Source organism: Poecilia latipinna, unplaced genomic scaffold (assembly GCF_001443285.1).
Source record: "Poecilia latipinna isolate Pla-1442-1.1 unplaced genomic scaffold, P_latipinna-1.0 Scaffold720, whole genome shotgun sequence".
Lineage (NCBI taxonomy): Eukaryota > Metazoa > Chordata > Actinopteri > Cyprinodontiformes > Poeciliidae > Poecilia > Poecilia latipinna.
Genome location: NW_015113336.1, coordinates 5,453 through 20,806, shown reverse-complemented (window position 1 = coordinate 20,806; position 15,354 = coordinate 5,453). Strand labels below are relative to the sequence as shown.

At 41.3% G+C, this 15,354-nt stretch overlaps 1 protein-coding gene across 2 annotated transcripts in view; it reads right to left on the bottom strand.

The window, feature by feature from the left end:
• The window catches only part of fat4 (FAT atypical cadherin 4), a 137,864-nt gene extending 123,571 nt beyond the window's left edge, over positions 1-14,293 (bottom strand). For both annotated transcript variants that reach the window (XM_015045323.1, XM_015045325.1), the window contains exon 1: positions 8,776-14,293. In XM_015045323.1, coding sequence (XP_014900809.1) covers positions 8,776-13,878 — 5,103 coding nt within the window. In that variant the 5' untranslated portion in view covers positions 13,879-14,293. The remainder of the gene's footprint in view (positions 1-8,775) is intronic.
• Positions 14,294-15,354: the final 1,061 nt, after the last annotated feature.

Genomic DNA, 15,354 nt, shown 5'->3' with positions numbered 1-15,354 from the left:
TGAAGCAGAGTCAGGTCAGCTCTGAAAACAATGGAAATTGGCTTTGTGTATTTCTGCATGAGGATAAGTTGGAGTATTTGTTGATGCTAGGGAGCTCTGTGAGTCACGTGGAAGAATAAATCACCCCGTAGCTGGGATTCATTATTACTGCAGAGAACTCGTGCCAAAGTCAACCCAGTGCTCTGCTTCTTTCTCTCTAACTCCATTCGTTTTACAAGTGAAAGTAGTGGAACATTTTTTTTTTTTTTGGAGCTGGAGAGACTTGGGCATTTTTTATGGTCTCCTCACAGTCAGAGCAGAACAGAAAGAAGGGATGAAGACTTCTCTGAGATGGAGTCCTAACAGGGAAAGACTTATTTTCTCAGTGAAAATCTGCAGCTCAACTGCACTCAATCAAACTTACTTCGGTTCAGTTGATGTAAAGCTTGGAAACTTAACTTCACAGCTTTTGACGCACCTTTCTGATTGCACTTAACGAAATCCTAAATGACTCCCTTTTGATCACGCCTAATTTTGCAGACCAAAGCAGAAATGCTTGCCCCGCGGAGGTGCTGACTATTTTGGTCTCACATTTGGTTGGCGACTGTGCGCTTAAGACTAAGGAATGACCCCCACCCAAATGAGGCATGACAATCAAAGTGGCACTACAACAGAAATGTATCTCTGATGTGAAAATAAACCAGATGATGCAAAACTGTGAGCACCGAGCGCGTGCACAGCTCAGGCCACAGTCATTTATTATTGTAACTTGAAGTCCTGCGTCAACTTTGCATGAGGGAAGAGAGAAAAGCTGCGGACAGCCGACCACAGAGCAGACAGACCTTTTCTTTTAATACACATTCACGTTCCCTTCACCAGCATATTTTGTGTTTATAAATAGATGGTGTAAATAATGTGTGTTTTAACCTGTTTACAGAAGTGCAGGGCAGGGCTACCACACCGAGACAATTCAGTTTGCCACAGATGACAATTCAAGAAATGTCAAAAAGTTTAATTTCGAGCTCTGAAACCTCCATTGTAATGTTGTGTATTTGAATCTTACACTGAACATTTTTTATTCAACTGTAATTATGATCCCTCCTTTAAGTGTTGACTCTTTCATTGTCTCCTCACACAATAAACCTCACATCATAAAAGGGATTCAGGTTTAATGTAAGGCTGTTGGTTATGCTCTACTCTTCCCTACTGTAAACATTCTCACAAACTCTGCCCTAAAATGGCCTCCCTTGGCAGCTCAGCTCACAGACTGCAGGTAAACCCTACAGAACAACTCAGTTTTATGGACCAGAAGCAGCCTAAAATCCCCATTCTGAAAAAAATATTTGGATCATTATTCACCAATCAGGTACAGATGAAGGCTCAGAAATTATTTATCTCCTCTAATTGTTTTTTTGTTTTACAAAAACGTTAAGCTAAATTGTCAGTAACAGAACATGGATAAACGTCCTCACATCCTGATTGTCCAAATCTTTTTGGCTACAAATCCACAGAACCAACAAAGAGCTAAAACTGAGCCTACAGAAGAAACTAGAGCAGTAGAAAAATCCATTTTCCTCATTGCAGATTTGTCCTGTTGCTTTTGTCACATTTAAGTGTAAACCTGAGTAAACAAAAAATGCAGCTTTAAAAAGATGATTTGATTTATTAAAGGAAAATAATGCATCTACACCAACCTGGCTCAATGTGAAAAAGTAATTTTTCCTGTAGCAACTCTTGTCAAATAGGTTTTATTCAGGAGATTTCTTGATTTTGCAGCTCATATGTTATGCAGGTCTGGGTCTGGCTGGTGAAATTAAACAAAGGGGGCCAAGCTGATTCTGATTTTTTTCCTTTAATAAATTAAATCATTGCTTTAAAACTTACCTTTATATTTATTCAAGTTGGATATTAAAATGTATTTGATTATATGAATGACAAAAAAGAAAAGACGGAAAAAATCTGTCAGGGTGAAAGTGCTTTTTCACCTAATGCTTTGAGCAGAATAACATTTTTCTGACCTTTTAAAATCATCTTGACAGACATGAGATGCTGCTGTCCAACCACAGTAACAGATCCAAAGACTTTAATGAGCCGAAGTCCCGATAAAGAACTGAAGAAATGTTAAAGTTCATCAGCGAGGATCAAACAAGGTGGAGAGCAGCCAAAGATATTCAACACTTCTGAATGGAGACACAAAACGAATGAAGCAAGACAAACCCAAGCAAACAAGAAAAGACTCGCAACAAATAAAGCTCTTTGATAGCCACACATTCATAATAAACAACATAAAACAGACTTATTTTGCTTGCCACAACCATTCAAGTGTTTCTGCAGCTGATTGAGAGTTTGAACTTGTGGCCAGCGTGTCTGTGTGGCTCTATGTGTTCTTGGCAGCATCTGCCTGCACGCATCTATGCACGACTGAATGTTTATCCGACTTTTATTGTGATGGTGTCTCGTAAAAAACGTTGTGAGACAAGCTGGCCCTCCTCAGCACCGGCCGACCTGATGTCTTCTGGGACCACCTACGAGAAGAGCAGCAAGCAGATGCCTCACCTTGTCGGTGACCATTTAAAAAGCGCTTGTCCGTCCAGATTATCCTGTGAATTACAACTTTGGTTATGGCCAGTGCATCACAGCCTCTGCTAAAGTACATGCGGACAATTAGATACACAAAACAGTGCAATCAGACCGTGAATTACAATGCACAAGGATGTAGTTTGTTCTGCATCATTCCTCTTCCCTCCTCTGGGAACCCTGAAGTCTGTGTATTAAGTTCTGTTCATGAATCCCAGGTTTGGTTTGAGCCAAACAAAGAGGAGCAGAGCTCTGATGTGTAACAATGGCCGACCTTTCCCTAGAAACTGCTGTCATCAACACTTCAAAAAATATTAATACTCTCACGTAGAGACGGAAATACACAAAACCCAGCATCCGTATCGAATCATCCAGCTGTACATGACCTTCTTCTGCCGGCTCGCTGACCTGGCTGGCTGCGTCGGTTTTGTGTTTCACCGAGTCTCTTTTTCTGGCTTCTCTAAAACCTTAACACGGTCTCTGATGACTGAATTACTTTTTCACCAGTGTTCGTATTCAGGATAATTTAGTATCACAAGAATATCAAAGCAACACAAAAAATGGAATCAGAAATGGAATCAGAAAGATAATTTATCGATTTTTAGACCTTGATGCTAAACTGTCTACATTAAATGAATAAATGAATTGTGTAGGAATTTTTTTATCTCATAATATATTCAATATCAGATTAATAAAGTTATAGCACATTACCTGATAACTAATTTCCACCAGAAAACTCATTCCCAATTAAATCAGAAGGTATGAAACAGCATTTATGCTAAATAAATGTAATAATTATAAGTAAGAAGGACAAAAAAAGTAACATTTAATGTTTCTTCACATATTTTGTAGGATTGTCTGTCTCATTGAAACTGTAAATATTAACATTTTGGAAAATTGTATGTACATCATGTGTTATTCATCATCCATGATGAATAAGACATGGAAAGAAATGAAGACATAATTTTGTTTTTTTCCAGATGGAAATGAAGCGAAATGTGGATTACATAGGGCTTTAGTCAGGAAGAACAAATATTAACGCACACCACACTTTTCAGATTTTACATGTAAAAATGTGCAAAAACTGTTATATTTTCCTCATATTTCACAATTACATATTACTTTATGTCAGAGTGTCACACAAAATAAAATGCATTGAAGTTTTAAGTGGTAATGTAACATAAAGCATATTAAAGTGTCTAATTAATTTAAAGGGAATTTCAATTTTTGAACAGAGTTTAGAGTTAAATTCTTTGGACCTTTCCAGTGTTATCTCCAAAATTACCCAGTTCCTTCTGAAGACCCTGAATGGTTCCCTCCCTGCTTTCTTCCCATGATTCCTTGCTATAAGCACCCTTTAAGAAACCCTGTCACCATAACACTTCCGTCATTCCTACAACTCCTAGTCCCACCACTTGACATGTCCAGAAGAAACCTTGAACACACTCTTTTCTGAAATCCAAGTACAACTCTTACAGGTGATGAGAGGGGAGGAGAGCTGGCTGTCAGGAGAATCCATGCACACTCCTAAATCTGCCAGGGTGAGACGTTGGCACAGACAAAAGAATAATAATAGTCCAGCAAAGTCCCTGACGGGGCAGTACAACACTTTATCTGAAAAGGCAGAACAAAGGAGGGCCTGTGAAACGCTTCCACTGTGTTTACTTTACAGGGGAACAATGCCTTTAAGAGGAGGGGGCAAGAAGTGATGTGGCACTTTGGGCCTCTGAGAGAATAACAGCACTTCAATTTGATTAGAAGGGAGTTCAGAAAGCTTTTGTTGCTTGCCAGTTTATGGCTACAGAAACGCTGGGATAAAACATAGATAATAAACAGAAACAGAGATCTGCATTATTCTGAGGAGGTTTTGTTTTTGTTTCTGTCAGAAAATAAAGAAATGTCTGATGGAATACTAAACATGTAGCTTGATAAACAGGTATGGAGTTAAAAAGGTTTTTATAAGCACAGTGATGGAAAAAAAACTGAATACACCCTTCAATAGCTGTTCATAAAGAAGTGTGGTTACCTGTATAAAGCATGGGTGTTTGGTGGTTTGTTGATTTTGGTTTTTACATAATTTCATTCAACAAAGACATTTTTTTCAGACAGTTAAAGCTGACATCTCTCAAAAGATTATAAAGAAATCCAGAAGGAGCATTAATTTATAAAAAATAGCTTTTCTTTACATTTTATTTTGAAAAATTACTTGTTTATAATCACAAAAATACTTTTCCAAAATCAATTTAAAATAATGTATCTTTCGCTCCCATCAGCCTAACCCCTATCTCTGATTTCAGACTGAAGTTGGGATTCTCCCTGGGCAACTCCAAAAAGTTAATCTTTCTTTCAGTCAGAAGAAACACCTATATGTGCACCAAAGTATGCATGATTTTGTCTTAGCTAAACAGGTATTGACCTTAAAGAAGGTAATCAAATTATCCAGTTGCACAGACTAAATTTTGAAATGGCCAAAAACAGAAGACGATTCTGCAGGCCTCAGTTAGGATGTAAAATGAACAGTCAGAAAATGACTGAACAAGCGTGGCTCAGTTGGCATTTGAATGAACCAAAACACTTCTGGAACATTTACACAAAACCATTGAAAATATTTGGCCATGTTGCACAGCACCATGTTTGGACAAAACCAAACAATACAAACACTTCAAACCAACTTTCAAACACGTTGATGGAGGAGTCATAGTTTGGGCTTTCTTTTGCAGCACCAGGACTCTGGGACCTTGTGGTCACTGACACAAGCATAATCCAGTATTCTCAACTAAACTTGGTCATCAAGAGGACAATGATCCCAAACACAGCAGCTAATCTTTCACAAAAGGGCTGAACAAGAGAAGAAACAAGGTGTCGCAACCATTTAGTTGAAGTAAATCCATCTGTCCATCCATTTATTATCTTCCGCTTAATTTGGAGCAGCTTATCTGCAATCAAGGGTGTTTTCTTTTATTTATCAATAATGAAGATATTGCTGGTGGAATAGTCATTTGTAGGATCCTTTCAAATATTTCAGAAAGTATCATGGCCCAAATGTTTATTTATTGGCTCCTTCTGAGAGATACAACAGCCAGAGTTTGGTCCAGCCAACCACATCCGTGTAAACAAACAAAACTTGTTAAAATAAGAACTGGGTGCAATAAAATAAATTGTACATTTTATTCAGAATTTCCAACATTTGGAGAGCAGGCCAGTCTCCTCTTTGATCAGCTTATCTAATTGACACCAGTCAAACCATTTCAATCAAATGCCAGTGGTTAAATAGCCCCTTTGTGAAAACTAATCATTCTCCTGTCATTTGTTTGTAAATGTAACAAACTGAAGGCGATTCATATGAGGAAGGTGGCACACAAACCCCATTCCAGTGATCTGAGGCTGCTTAACGCCTGATGAGAAACACGTGCTGTGACACCAGTCGCGGCCCAGAGTGGAACGGAGAGCGCTGGATGGGATTCAGATGTGAGTGAATCCACTGGGAGTTCAGGGGGTGGCGGTTCTCCCCAGCTCCAAACAAGAACAATACAGGATGTGATGAGGCAAAACTTTTGAGCAAAATAAAAAACATCCTCCTTAACTCCACAAATTCCTCAACAACAATAGATAAAATGGTTGCCAAGATTTTCTTTTTTTCCTCATCGTATTTACCAAACGTTGCAAATAAATGAAAGATTTATGGGTAATGAGGTCATCCAAGAAGAAATTAAGTATTGCCACTTTGAAGCTACTAAATGGAAACATCCCATTATGGCTGTCTAACAGTGTGTACCACTGTTGGTCTACATGCAGACTGAAATGAGTTTTGCAGCCTATGACCCAAATGCGATCCAGAAGGAAGGAACAGTTCTGCAGAGGCTGATGCAAAGAACAAAAACTGACAAAGTTTTTGAGGTGTTTTAAGATGGCTGCTCCCGATAAAGCATCTCCAGACGAATTCCTTTTGTCCGAATTGTTTTTAAAACGTCACGCATGCCGCATAGCAGAGCGTGACATGCCAGCTTTCCCTCATGCATCCAATCAATGGGGGGAAAATGAGAAACTGAGAACGTGAAAGGGTCACAACCCCAGGGATGGAAATGATCCCCCAGTTGCTACTGGGTATCCTGTGTATAAACACAGCAGTGGAAAAACATTAGTCTAAGTCTGTAGGTTTATGCTGTAGTGCTATTAGGTCTCGCAGACAGAGAGGACACCAAACACTTTCAGTATGACCTGCTCATTCATCCTGGATGTTGAGCTCACTGCAGTGCAAAACTAAACCATGTTCATATGAACTCCTCCCCATTTCATTACTCTTTAACAAACATCTAGCTTTATGCAATAAATCAAGAAAGTAATCCATAATTTGAAAGTAGGAGGACAATGACACATGGATTCTAAAATTTTCACAAATAACAATTTGAAAAGTGTGGGGTATATTTGTTTTCTAACACTTCTTACACTGATACCCCGAAATGAAAAAAAAAAAAAAAACTGATGTAACCTAATAAGGAAATGGATTCCTCTCGAGTGCAAACTGATAGGCATGCAAAGAGAGCATTCATCATACAAGCAGCCAGCTCTGGTGGTGCTGCACATATGCACAGCTCAGGTGGAAAAATCTGTCGACAGAACAGCTATGAGTTGTGCAACTTAAATATTTGGCTTTTTTGATAGAGGGACAAGAGTTGTGGTCAGAGTAAATAGGAAGATAGATGAAGCTACCTAAAGGGAAAACTTGAAATAAAACTTCTTAGAGGCAGCATATGACTTACGATGAGAGAAGATAATGACCCTAAACATGCAGCAACAGTTACAAATTAGTTATTTACATCAAAGTAGATTTATATGCTACAAAGGCTCAGTCAAAGTCCAGACCTAAATCCAACAGAGGACTTGGTTTATGACTTAATAATGAATGTTCACAGATGCATTCCTAACCTGACTAAGCTTGACCTATGTCACAAACACACAAATGACTTCCAGGTGTCATTCATAGTATTACCTCTAAGGAAGCTAACTACAAATGCATGCCACACTTTTCAGATTTAAATTTTTTAAAATATTAAATATCCACTTTACAGCTATGTTCCATGTTTTTGTTACGTAGTATATCACATGAAATCCCAATAAAACATACTAAAGTTTGTTTGTATAATACTTTTTAGAGCACTAATAATACTTTCCAGCAAATGGATTGTTATAATGACACAATTCAAGCCTAGACTGAAACCAAACCAAAGTTTAAGATTTGAGGATGGAAAAGTGAAGCTCTTTATTTAACTCAGCAACCTTGTAAGCAGAGAAGCAGATTGCTATCTCAATTGGAAGCAAAATGAGAGAACATCTGATATTTCAATATGACCTTCACAAACTGTTACAGTTACATCTGCTAACATAATCTCACAGTTTGTCTCTGATATTTAAAACTAACACAAACCCATCTCCAAGAAATAAGCAGCTTGCATATTTTTGTTGTTTTTTCACTGAAGCTTGTTGTAGCAAGGTGTACGAGGTCTGGTTAATGGTTTATAAAGTAATAAAAATATATCACATTTGGTTTTGATTTTACTGGCAGCTCGCCATCAGCCAACCAAATCAGGCCTAAAGTTCCCACATTACATGTCAAAACATAAAAAAAAACAAAAACGTATCACATCATTAAATTTCTCTTAGACCTCAACATCTTTTTATAAAGTCTGTAGAGGTCAGCCAATTTTAATGGTCACTTATTGCCAGTGGAGCAATTCCTGGTGGAATAAAGGTGCCCCAAGACCACCCCAGTGCCAAAACACCTTCAGGCAGCTCAAACACAGAGAAATTCAGGCTCTGATATTGCATACCTGCACGGCAAGACCACATGAATGACACTTTTTCATTTCTACAACATATATTATATGACAGCACATTATATAACCACTGATAAGAATATGTTGGTGACATAAAAGTAACAAAGGAGCTTGTAAAGCAAACTTGACTTGTAAAGCAAGACTGCCTTTTTATCAGGGGTATGATAGCAAAATAAAAGCCTGCTTCACTGATCTCCACTAAAATGGCAGTTTATTATACAAGTACTTTGGAATTTATTAATCATATTGCATTGATGTCAAATAACTGCCAGTAGTTGAGTTCATGTCCTTCTCCTGCCAAGCAGATCAAACAAGCCATCCTTTGCTAAATTTAAGCTCCCTGTTAGGTGCTTTCAAAGAGTAAAACAGTCAGCAATGTTCTTACCTCAGCACGCTGTGTTCTGGGCTGGCTGGCATCTGTCTCAATGGCGTACACATCCACTAGGTACAGGTCGGACCCTTGTTCCCTGTCCAGCTCCGCAGCAGTCTGTATCACTCCAGTGTGGCGTCCAATGGTGAAAAGGCGTCCAACGGCTTTTCCGCCACTCCGTACTGCCACAATGAAATACTCCACTTTTGATGAAGAGCCCCTTGGACTTGAGGCATCCAGGGAGATGACATTTGTTCCTGGTGGCTGGCCTTCTTTAAGGATGGTTATGTATTTGGGCTGAGAGAAAACGGGTCCATCTAACCCTTGAAGGATGATTGTCAGCTCAGTTCTGGAGGTCTTACGGTCGGCGCCGTGGTCCGTTGCTGACACTGCCAGGGTGTACATTAGTTGGGATGGGACCAGCTGGGAAGCCAGGCGAATATCCCCGCTGTACCTGTCCATAATGAAGGTGTCTGCATCCCCTTCTAGAAGCTCATACTCCACCTCCCCGTTTTCCCCATCATCAGGGTCAAGAGCCATCACTGTTGTCAGGATGGAGCCAATAACAATGTTGGGCTCAGCCACGAGAGCATTCTGGGATACAAAAGTAGGAACATTGTCATTCAGGTCTGTGACCCATATTGTGACGTTTTTTAATGCGAATCGTCGGAATTCAGCTGGAACTGCCTGATCTGTGGCTTTGATGGTCAGCTCAAACAGGTTGGAAAACTCCCTGTCAATTTCCTTATTGGTGTAAATGAGCCCAGAGCTTGGGTCAATGTTGAAATGGTTCCCTCGAGGAATCTGCTGAACAATGGAGTACTGTAGCTGCCCGTTTATGTCTGCATCCGTGTCGTGAGCTATAATGGTCATAACTGAGGCTGAGAGAGGAAGATTTTCAGGGATAGATTTGAAAATGTCTCCAGGGGCAAATATAGGAGGATTGTCATTAAAATCCCGGACATGAATGACCACGGGTATAGATGAGGAGCGAGGAGGTCTACCGTTGTCCTTTGCAGTTATGTTGAGTTTGTAAAGTGATTGTGTTTCATAGTCCAACTTTTTAATTAGAAAGATGCTGCCGGTGTTGGGGCTAATACTGAAAGTGCCGTGGTTGTTTGTGGCTGTGATGCTGTATGTTATGTCTGCATTTTGACCCGAATCTGCGTCCGTGGCAGTCACAGACGCCACAAGCTCCCCTATCCTCATGTTCTCCAGCACATCCACAGACAGGGAGGATTTAGGGAAGGATGGGGAGTTATCATTTTCATCCAGAATCCTAATGCTCAGCAGACAGGAGGAAGATAGAGGCACAGTTCCAGCATCTGCAGCTATAATTTTAAGTGAGTAAGAAGAAGTGGTTTCATAGTCCAGCTTTCCAACTAAAGTCACCTGTCCAGAGCTGCCATCTATCATGAACTGACGTTCCTCATTGCCCTCAACAATGTGATAATGAACAAGTCCATTTTTGTTCTCATCCACATCTGAGGCAGAGACCCGCAGCAGCTGAGTCATGTTTTGAGCTGACTCAGAGATGGAGGCCTGATAAATGTCTTTGGTGAATTTTGGAGGGTTGTCATTGATGTCTTGAATGTAAACCTGCACCTTGGCCTGATCTCTGAGGGGTTTGGGGAGACCCTGATCTGATGAGATGACAATGAAGCTAAACACAGCAGCACCCCTTTGCCTCATCAGTGACTCACGGTCCAGCTGCAGCGTGCTGGTAAGCTCCCCAGTGATGGTGTTCAGCTCAAAGTTGGGCTGTGGGATTTCAAATGTGTATCTGACCTCACTGTTAGGGCCAAAGTCCTTATCCTCAGCAAAAACATACCCAACAACAGATCCTCTCGTCTGTTCCTCCTCAAAATGAAACACATAATTAGTACTATTAAAGAGAGGACGGTTATCGTTCACGTCATCCAGGATCACAGTGACGTTTACTGAGGCGCTCAGTGGTTCCACAGCCCTGTCTTTGGCTTCAAGCACCAAGTTATATCTGTCGTGAATCTCTCTGTCCAGCTCTGTTTTGATGTATAACTGTCCATCTGGAAAAATCCCAAACACATCACCCATGTTGCCACTGGTGATGTCATACATAATCTCCCCATTGAGACCAGAGTCTTTGTCAGTGGCCTGCACTTTAAAGAATCGGCTGTTGACGGGTTCAGACTCTAGAATGATGACTTCGTATGAGAGCTGATCAAACACAGGTGAGTTGTCGTTGACATCATAAACGCTGATGATCAGGATGAGGCTGGAGGTTAGCCGGGGAACCCCCATGTCTGCAGCCATGACTTCGATCTCGTAAGAGCTCGTTGTGACCTCCAGCGGGCCAGTCAGTGTGATCAGACCATGCCGCTCATGGATGTGAAACAGGCCTTTTGGGTTCTCTTTCAGGCTGTAGATCACCATGCCGTTGGGACCTTCATCAGGATCCGATGCTTTTGCCTGGAATATTACATGTCCGGTACTCCAGTTTTCCACAGCGCTCACGTGCTCCATATTGTGAATGAAATGAGGAGCGTTATCATTTAAGTCCTTCACAGTTATGTTTACAAATGCCTCTCCTGTGATCTCGCCGGCTCTGGCTACAATTTTAAGCTGATAAAATGCCTGCTCCTCTCTGTCTATCTGACTGGATGCTGTGATCTGGCCGACATTGTTCACAGAAAAAAGCCCCCTCTGATCACCTGAGGTGATCAGATAGGAAATGTTTGTGTTTAGGTCCAGTGTGGTGGCCGACACGGTGCCTATGACTGTCCCAAGTGCTACATTTTCAAACATGACAAAGCTGTACACCCTCTGATTGAAGACAGGTGGATTATCCTGTGTGTCTATAACAGTTACAGTCACAATGGCCTGGGTGTGTGAGCGCACGCCTCCCCCATCTGCTGCTGTCACCTGCAGCTGGTAAGCAGTTTTCTCCTCTCTATCCAGGGGTACTAGTGTTGTGATTTTCCCTGTATTGCTGTTAATACGGAATTTGGAAGTGTCTCCTGCTGTAATTAGGTATTTGACAGTTCCATTTCTTCCCAAATCACGGTCTGTGGCTGAAACAGTGGTCACATAAGAACCCGAGGGTTCATTTTCTTTCACATTGGCAAAATACTGAACAGGGTAGAACACTGGTCTGTTGTCATTGATATCCCAAATGGTGATGTTGACATTTCCTACAGAGTGCAGTGGGGGACTGCCTCCGTCTGCTGCACGGATATGAAGCAAATATGAGGCCTGATGCTCCCTGTCCAGCTCCACGCCTGTGCTTAATCGGCCCGACACAGCATCCAGACGAAACAGCTCTTGAATGCTGGCAGGGGTCTCTGCATCAAATGAGAACCGGATAGTTCCATTGGCCCCGAGGTCGTCGTCTGAGGCAGACAGCAGCACCAGCTCAGTGCCAGCAGGAGCATGCTCCACCAGAGAAACATGATATGTGCTCTGAGTAAATGTAGGCACTTGGTCATTCACATCCGTGATGTTAACTATCAGTTTAGTGTAGGAAATCTTGGGCTGCAGCCCCTGGTCTTTGGCACTAATGTTGAGCACAATTTCAGATGCGATTTCTCTATCCAGCAAAGTGGCACTGGTAACCAGGCCACTGTTTTCACTGATGGAGAACCAGCCCAAAGTGTTTCCAGACACCAGAAAGTATCTCAGGTTGGCGTTCTGCCCAGAATCACCATCTGTTGCAGAAACCCCTTTAATGTAGCTGCCTTTTGGAGTTCCTTCACTGATATCTACTCTGTACAGTGTTTCCTGAAATATTGGGGGGTGATCATTAATATCATTCACAAAAATAACCAGACTGGCAAAGGAGGACCTGGCCATAGGTTTGCCATTATCTGAAACAGAAACAGTCAGATTATATGAGGAAATCCTCTCTCTGTCTAACACACTCGCAACTTTAATCAAACTTAGATTGGGCACAGAAGATGTGTGCACTTCAAAGTGCCTCTGCTCGTTGCCTCCTAAGATTGAAACAGATATGTTGCCATTAGCTGTGGGTGAGTCTGAGTCTGAAACTGTGAGCAGAGCTACAACTGTGCCTATCTGTGCATTTTCGTCAACAGAAGCAAATTTTGAAGTGGTGGGAAAATACCTGAACTTCACAACGGGGTCATTATCATTCACATCTAAAAGTTTTATTGTGGCTTCTGTTCGGCCTGACAGAGAGGGAACACCGTTGTCTACAGCATGAATGGTCAGTGAATACTCTTTCTTAATCTCATAGTCCAAACCCTCCTTTATAATAATAGTACCTAATTTAGGATCAATTTGAAAAGGCGTCCCCTCATCTAAAAAGTACCTAATTTCAGCATTGGCTCCCTCATCCTGATCTGATGCTGTGATCTGCAGGATGCTCGAACCTACAGCTGCATCCTCGAACACACTGGCTTGGTACTGATCTAGCTCAAAAACAGGGGGATTGTCATTTATATCCTGAATAGTGACGTTTACTTGCAGGTAGCCAAACTTTTTCGGCTCTCCTTTGTCCTCCACTTCGATCAGGAGCTGGTAGAAGGGGGTAACCTCTCTGTCCAGACCAGCGGTTAAAACGAGGTGCAGGAATGCCCCCTCCCCGCTGGGATTGACTGTGACATCCAGACTGAATCTCCTCTGCTCGTTCCCCTTCACTATCCTGTAAGTGGTGTGATCAACTCCGTTGCTTCCAATGTCAGAATCCGTGGCAGTGTCCAGGATCACTTGTCTCCCGCTGCTGGCGTCCTCCTTAAAGGACACCACTATGGACGCGTCTGGAAACACCGGAGAGTTGTCATTAATATCCAAAACCACGATCCGGACCTCCGTGGGGTAGGTCGGCTGACTGGACAGCACCACTACGTTAATGACATCACTTTGCAGAACTTCTCTGTCAATCACCGATGATGTGGAAATGACCCCAGTGGTGCCGTTAATCGCGAAAAGTTTGTGGTTTTCGCTGAAACGATACGTGAAGCTGGGCTTGGTCTCTATCGTGCCCACATAGGTTCCGACAGGCTGCTCCTCCAGGACACGGAACTCTTGGCGGACTTGGCTGGACGCGCAGCTCCGCGGCAGAGTCCACAGCATCAGCAGAACAAAATGAAACCGGCCAAAGCCTCTAACTGTGAGCGCCATGGTCAGTCAACCTGTCCACCTTTCTCAGACAGAGTCCATGCCGATGATGCATCAACTTTACAGAAGTTAGAGCCTCCACAGCATTGTATTCCACAAAGTGTCTGCAGCCAAAATTCAATGAGAAAAGCAGCAGCAGCTCTTCCCCTCTATCCGCACTGAAGTGTCCCAGAAGTACTCCACAAGTGTTATTTCATCCAGCTGCAACAAAATCCTCTGGATGGAGGAAAATTATTCCTGCAGATCAGGAAAGTTTCATTTCAGCTTCTCTGATTGCCTTTTGTTTTTTGCGCTGCTAGAAAAAGCCAAAAAAAAGTTCCCAGATCCTTGGAGATGCGTAAAGAAGTTTATAAAAAGTTAGGGTGCGCTGAGCAATACGCGCACCGTCCCGGGGAATAACGGTGCTCCAGTCATATTGCGCTCAAGAGTCCTAGTAAGTTAGAACAAAGCTGGAGTGGAACAAACTCCCTCCCATCGCTGATCCCATTGGATGTCCTGTCTTCTGTCTGCCCGCCCTCTGCCGGCCCTCCTTATGGCAGCTCAGCTGGTGGCGAAGGTGTCAATCAAACATACAGGTAGCAATATCCCCCAGAGATCTTAATTATAAGCATTTACTTGTCTTAAAGCTGGATTCATTTCCAGAAGAAAGACAATATTTTATACACATTCAGATTTAAGAGGGGTCTTCAAAATGAAGATCTCTAAAAAAAGATACAAAAGTTATTCGGATACATTAAATGCCTTACATTATAAAAATTACAAGGTTAGTCTCACACTTTATGTTGTTTAGTTTCAATATTTAAAGTTTTACAATAAGTATCTAGAATGTTACTTAATTTTAAAGAAGTTAAATAAAAGGTAAAGAAAATAACCTGAAAGTGTCAAAAGTTGCAGCAGATTACAAATGCAAAAGTCAGGTTGTGGTCATTAATTTGCAGTCTACACATATTGACTGGTAAACAAATGTAGCATTTTAAATTGTCTACTCTAACATAAAAAACAGGAGTACAGTTTTATGTATTGGTAATCTGATATTTCTCTTACAGCTTTATGTCAAACTTTGTAATTAGTAGGCTTACAAATATGAGCATGCACCACCATCTAGTGGTCATACTCTGGTACTACCAAAACAAGGTAGGTAGACGCTGATGCTGATTATTCGTTTTCAGCATCATAAAGTAAGGACCTGTATAATTTTAAAATATATAATACTACTTATTATTACTCATGTCTCTTCTATTACTAGCCTCATAATCAGTACAAGTCTTTAGAAGTACAGCAAAAAAAGAAAACTGAATAGAACTGTAGGTGAAAACTGTAGCATAAAAGCATGAACGAGAGAGGATGCATTATAGTTATGGTAAAAATGATAAATACATAGGTAATTTCAGAGGAAAAGAGCAGTTTTAATGTGGCTTCCTTCTTTATAACACAGTTAATACTTTTTTGACTTTTTGACTGTTGAAATAAATTTCAAAA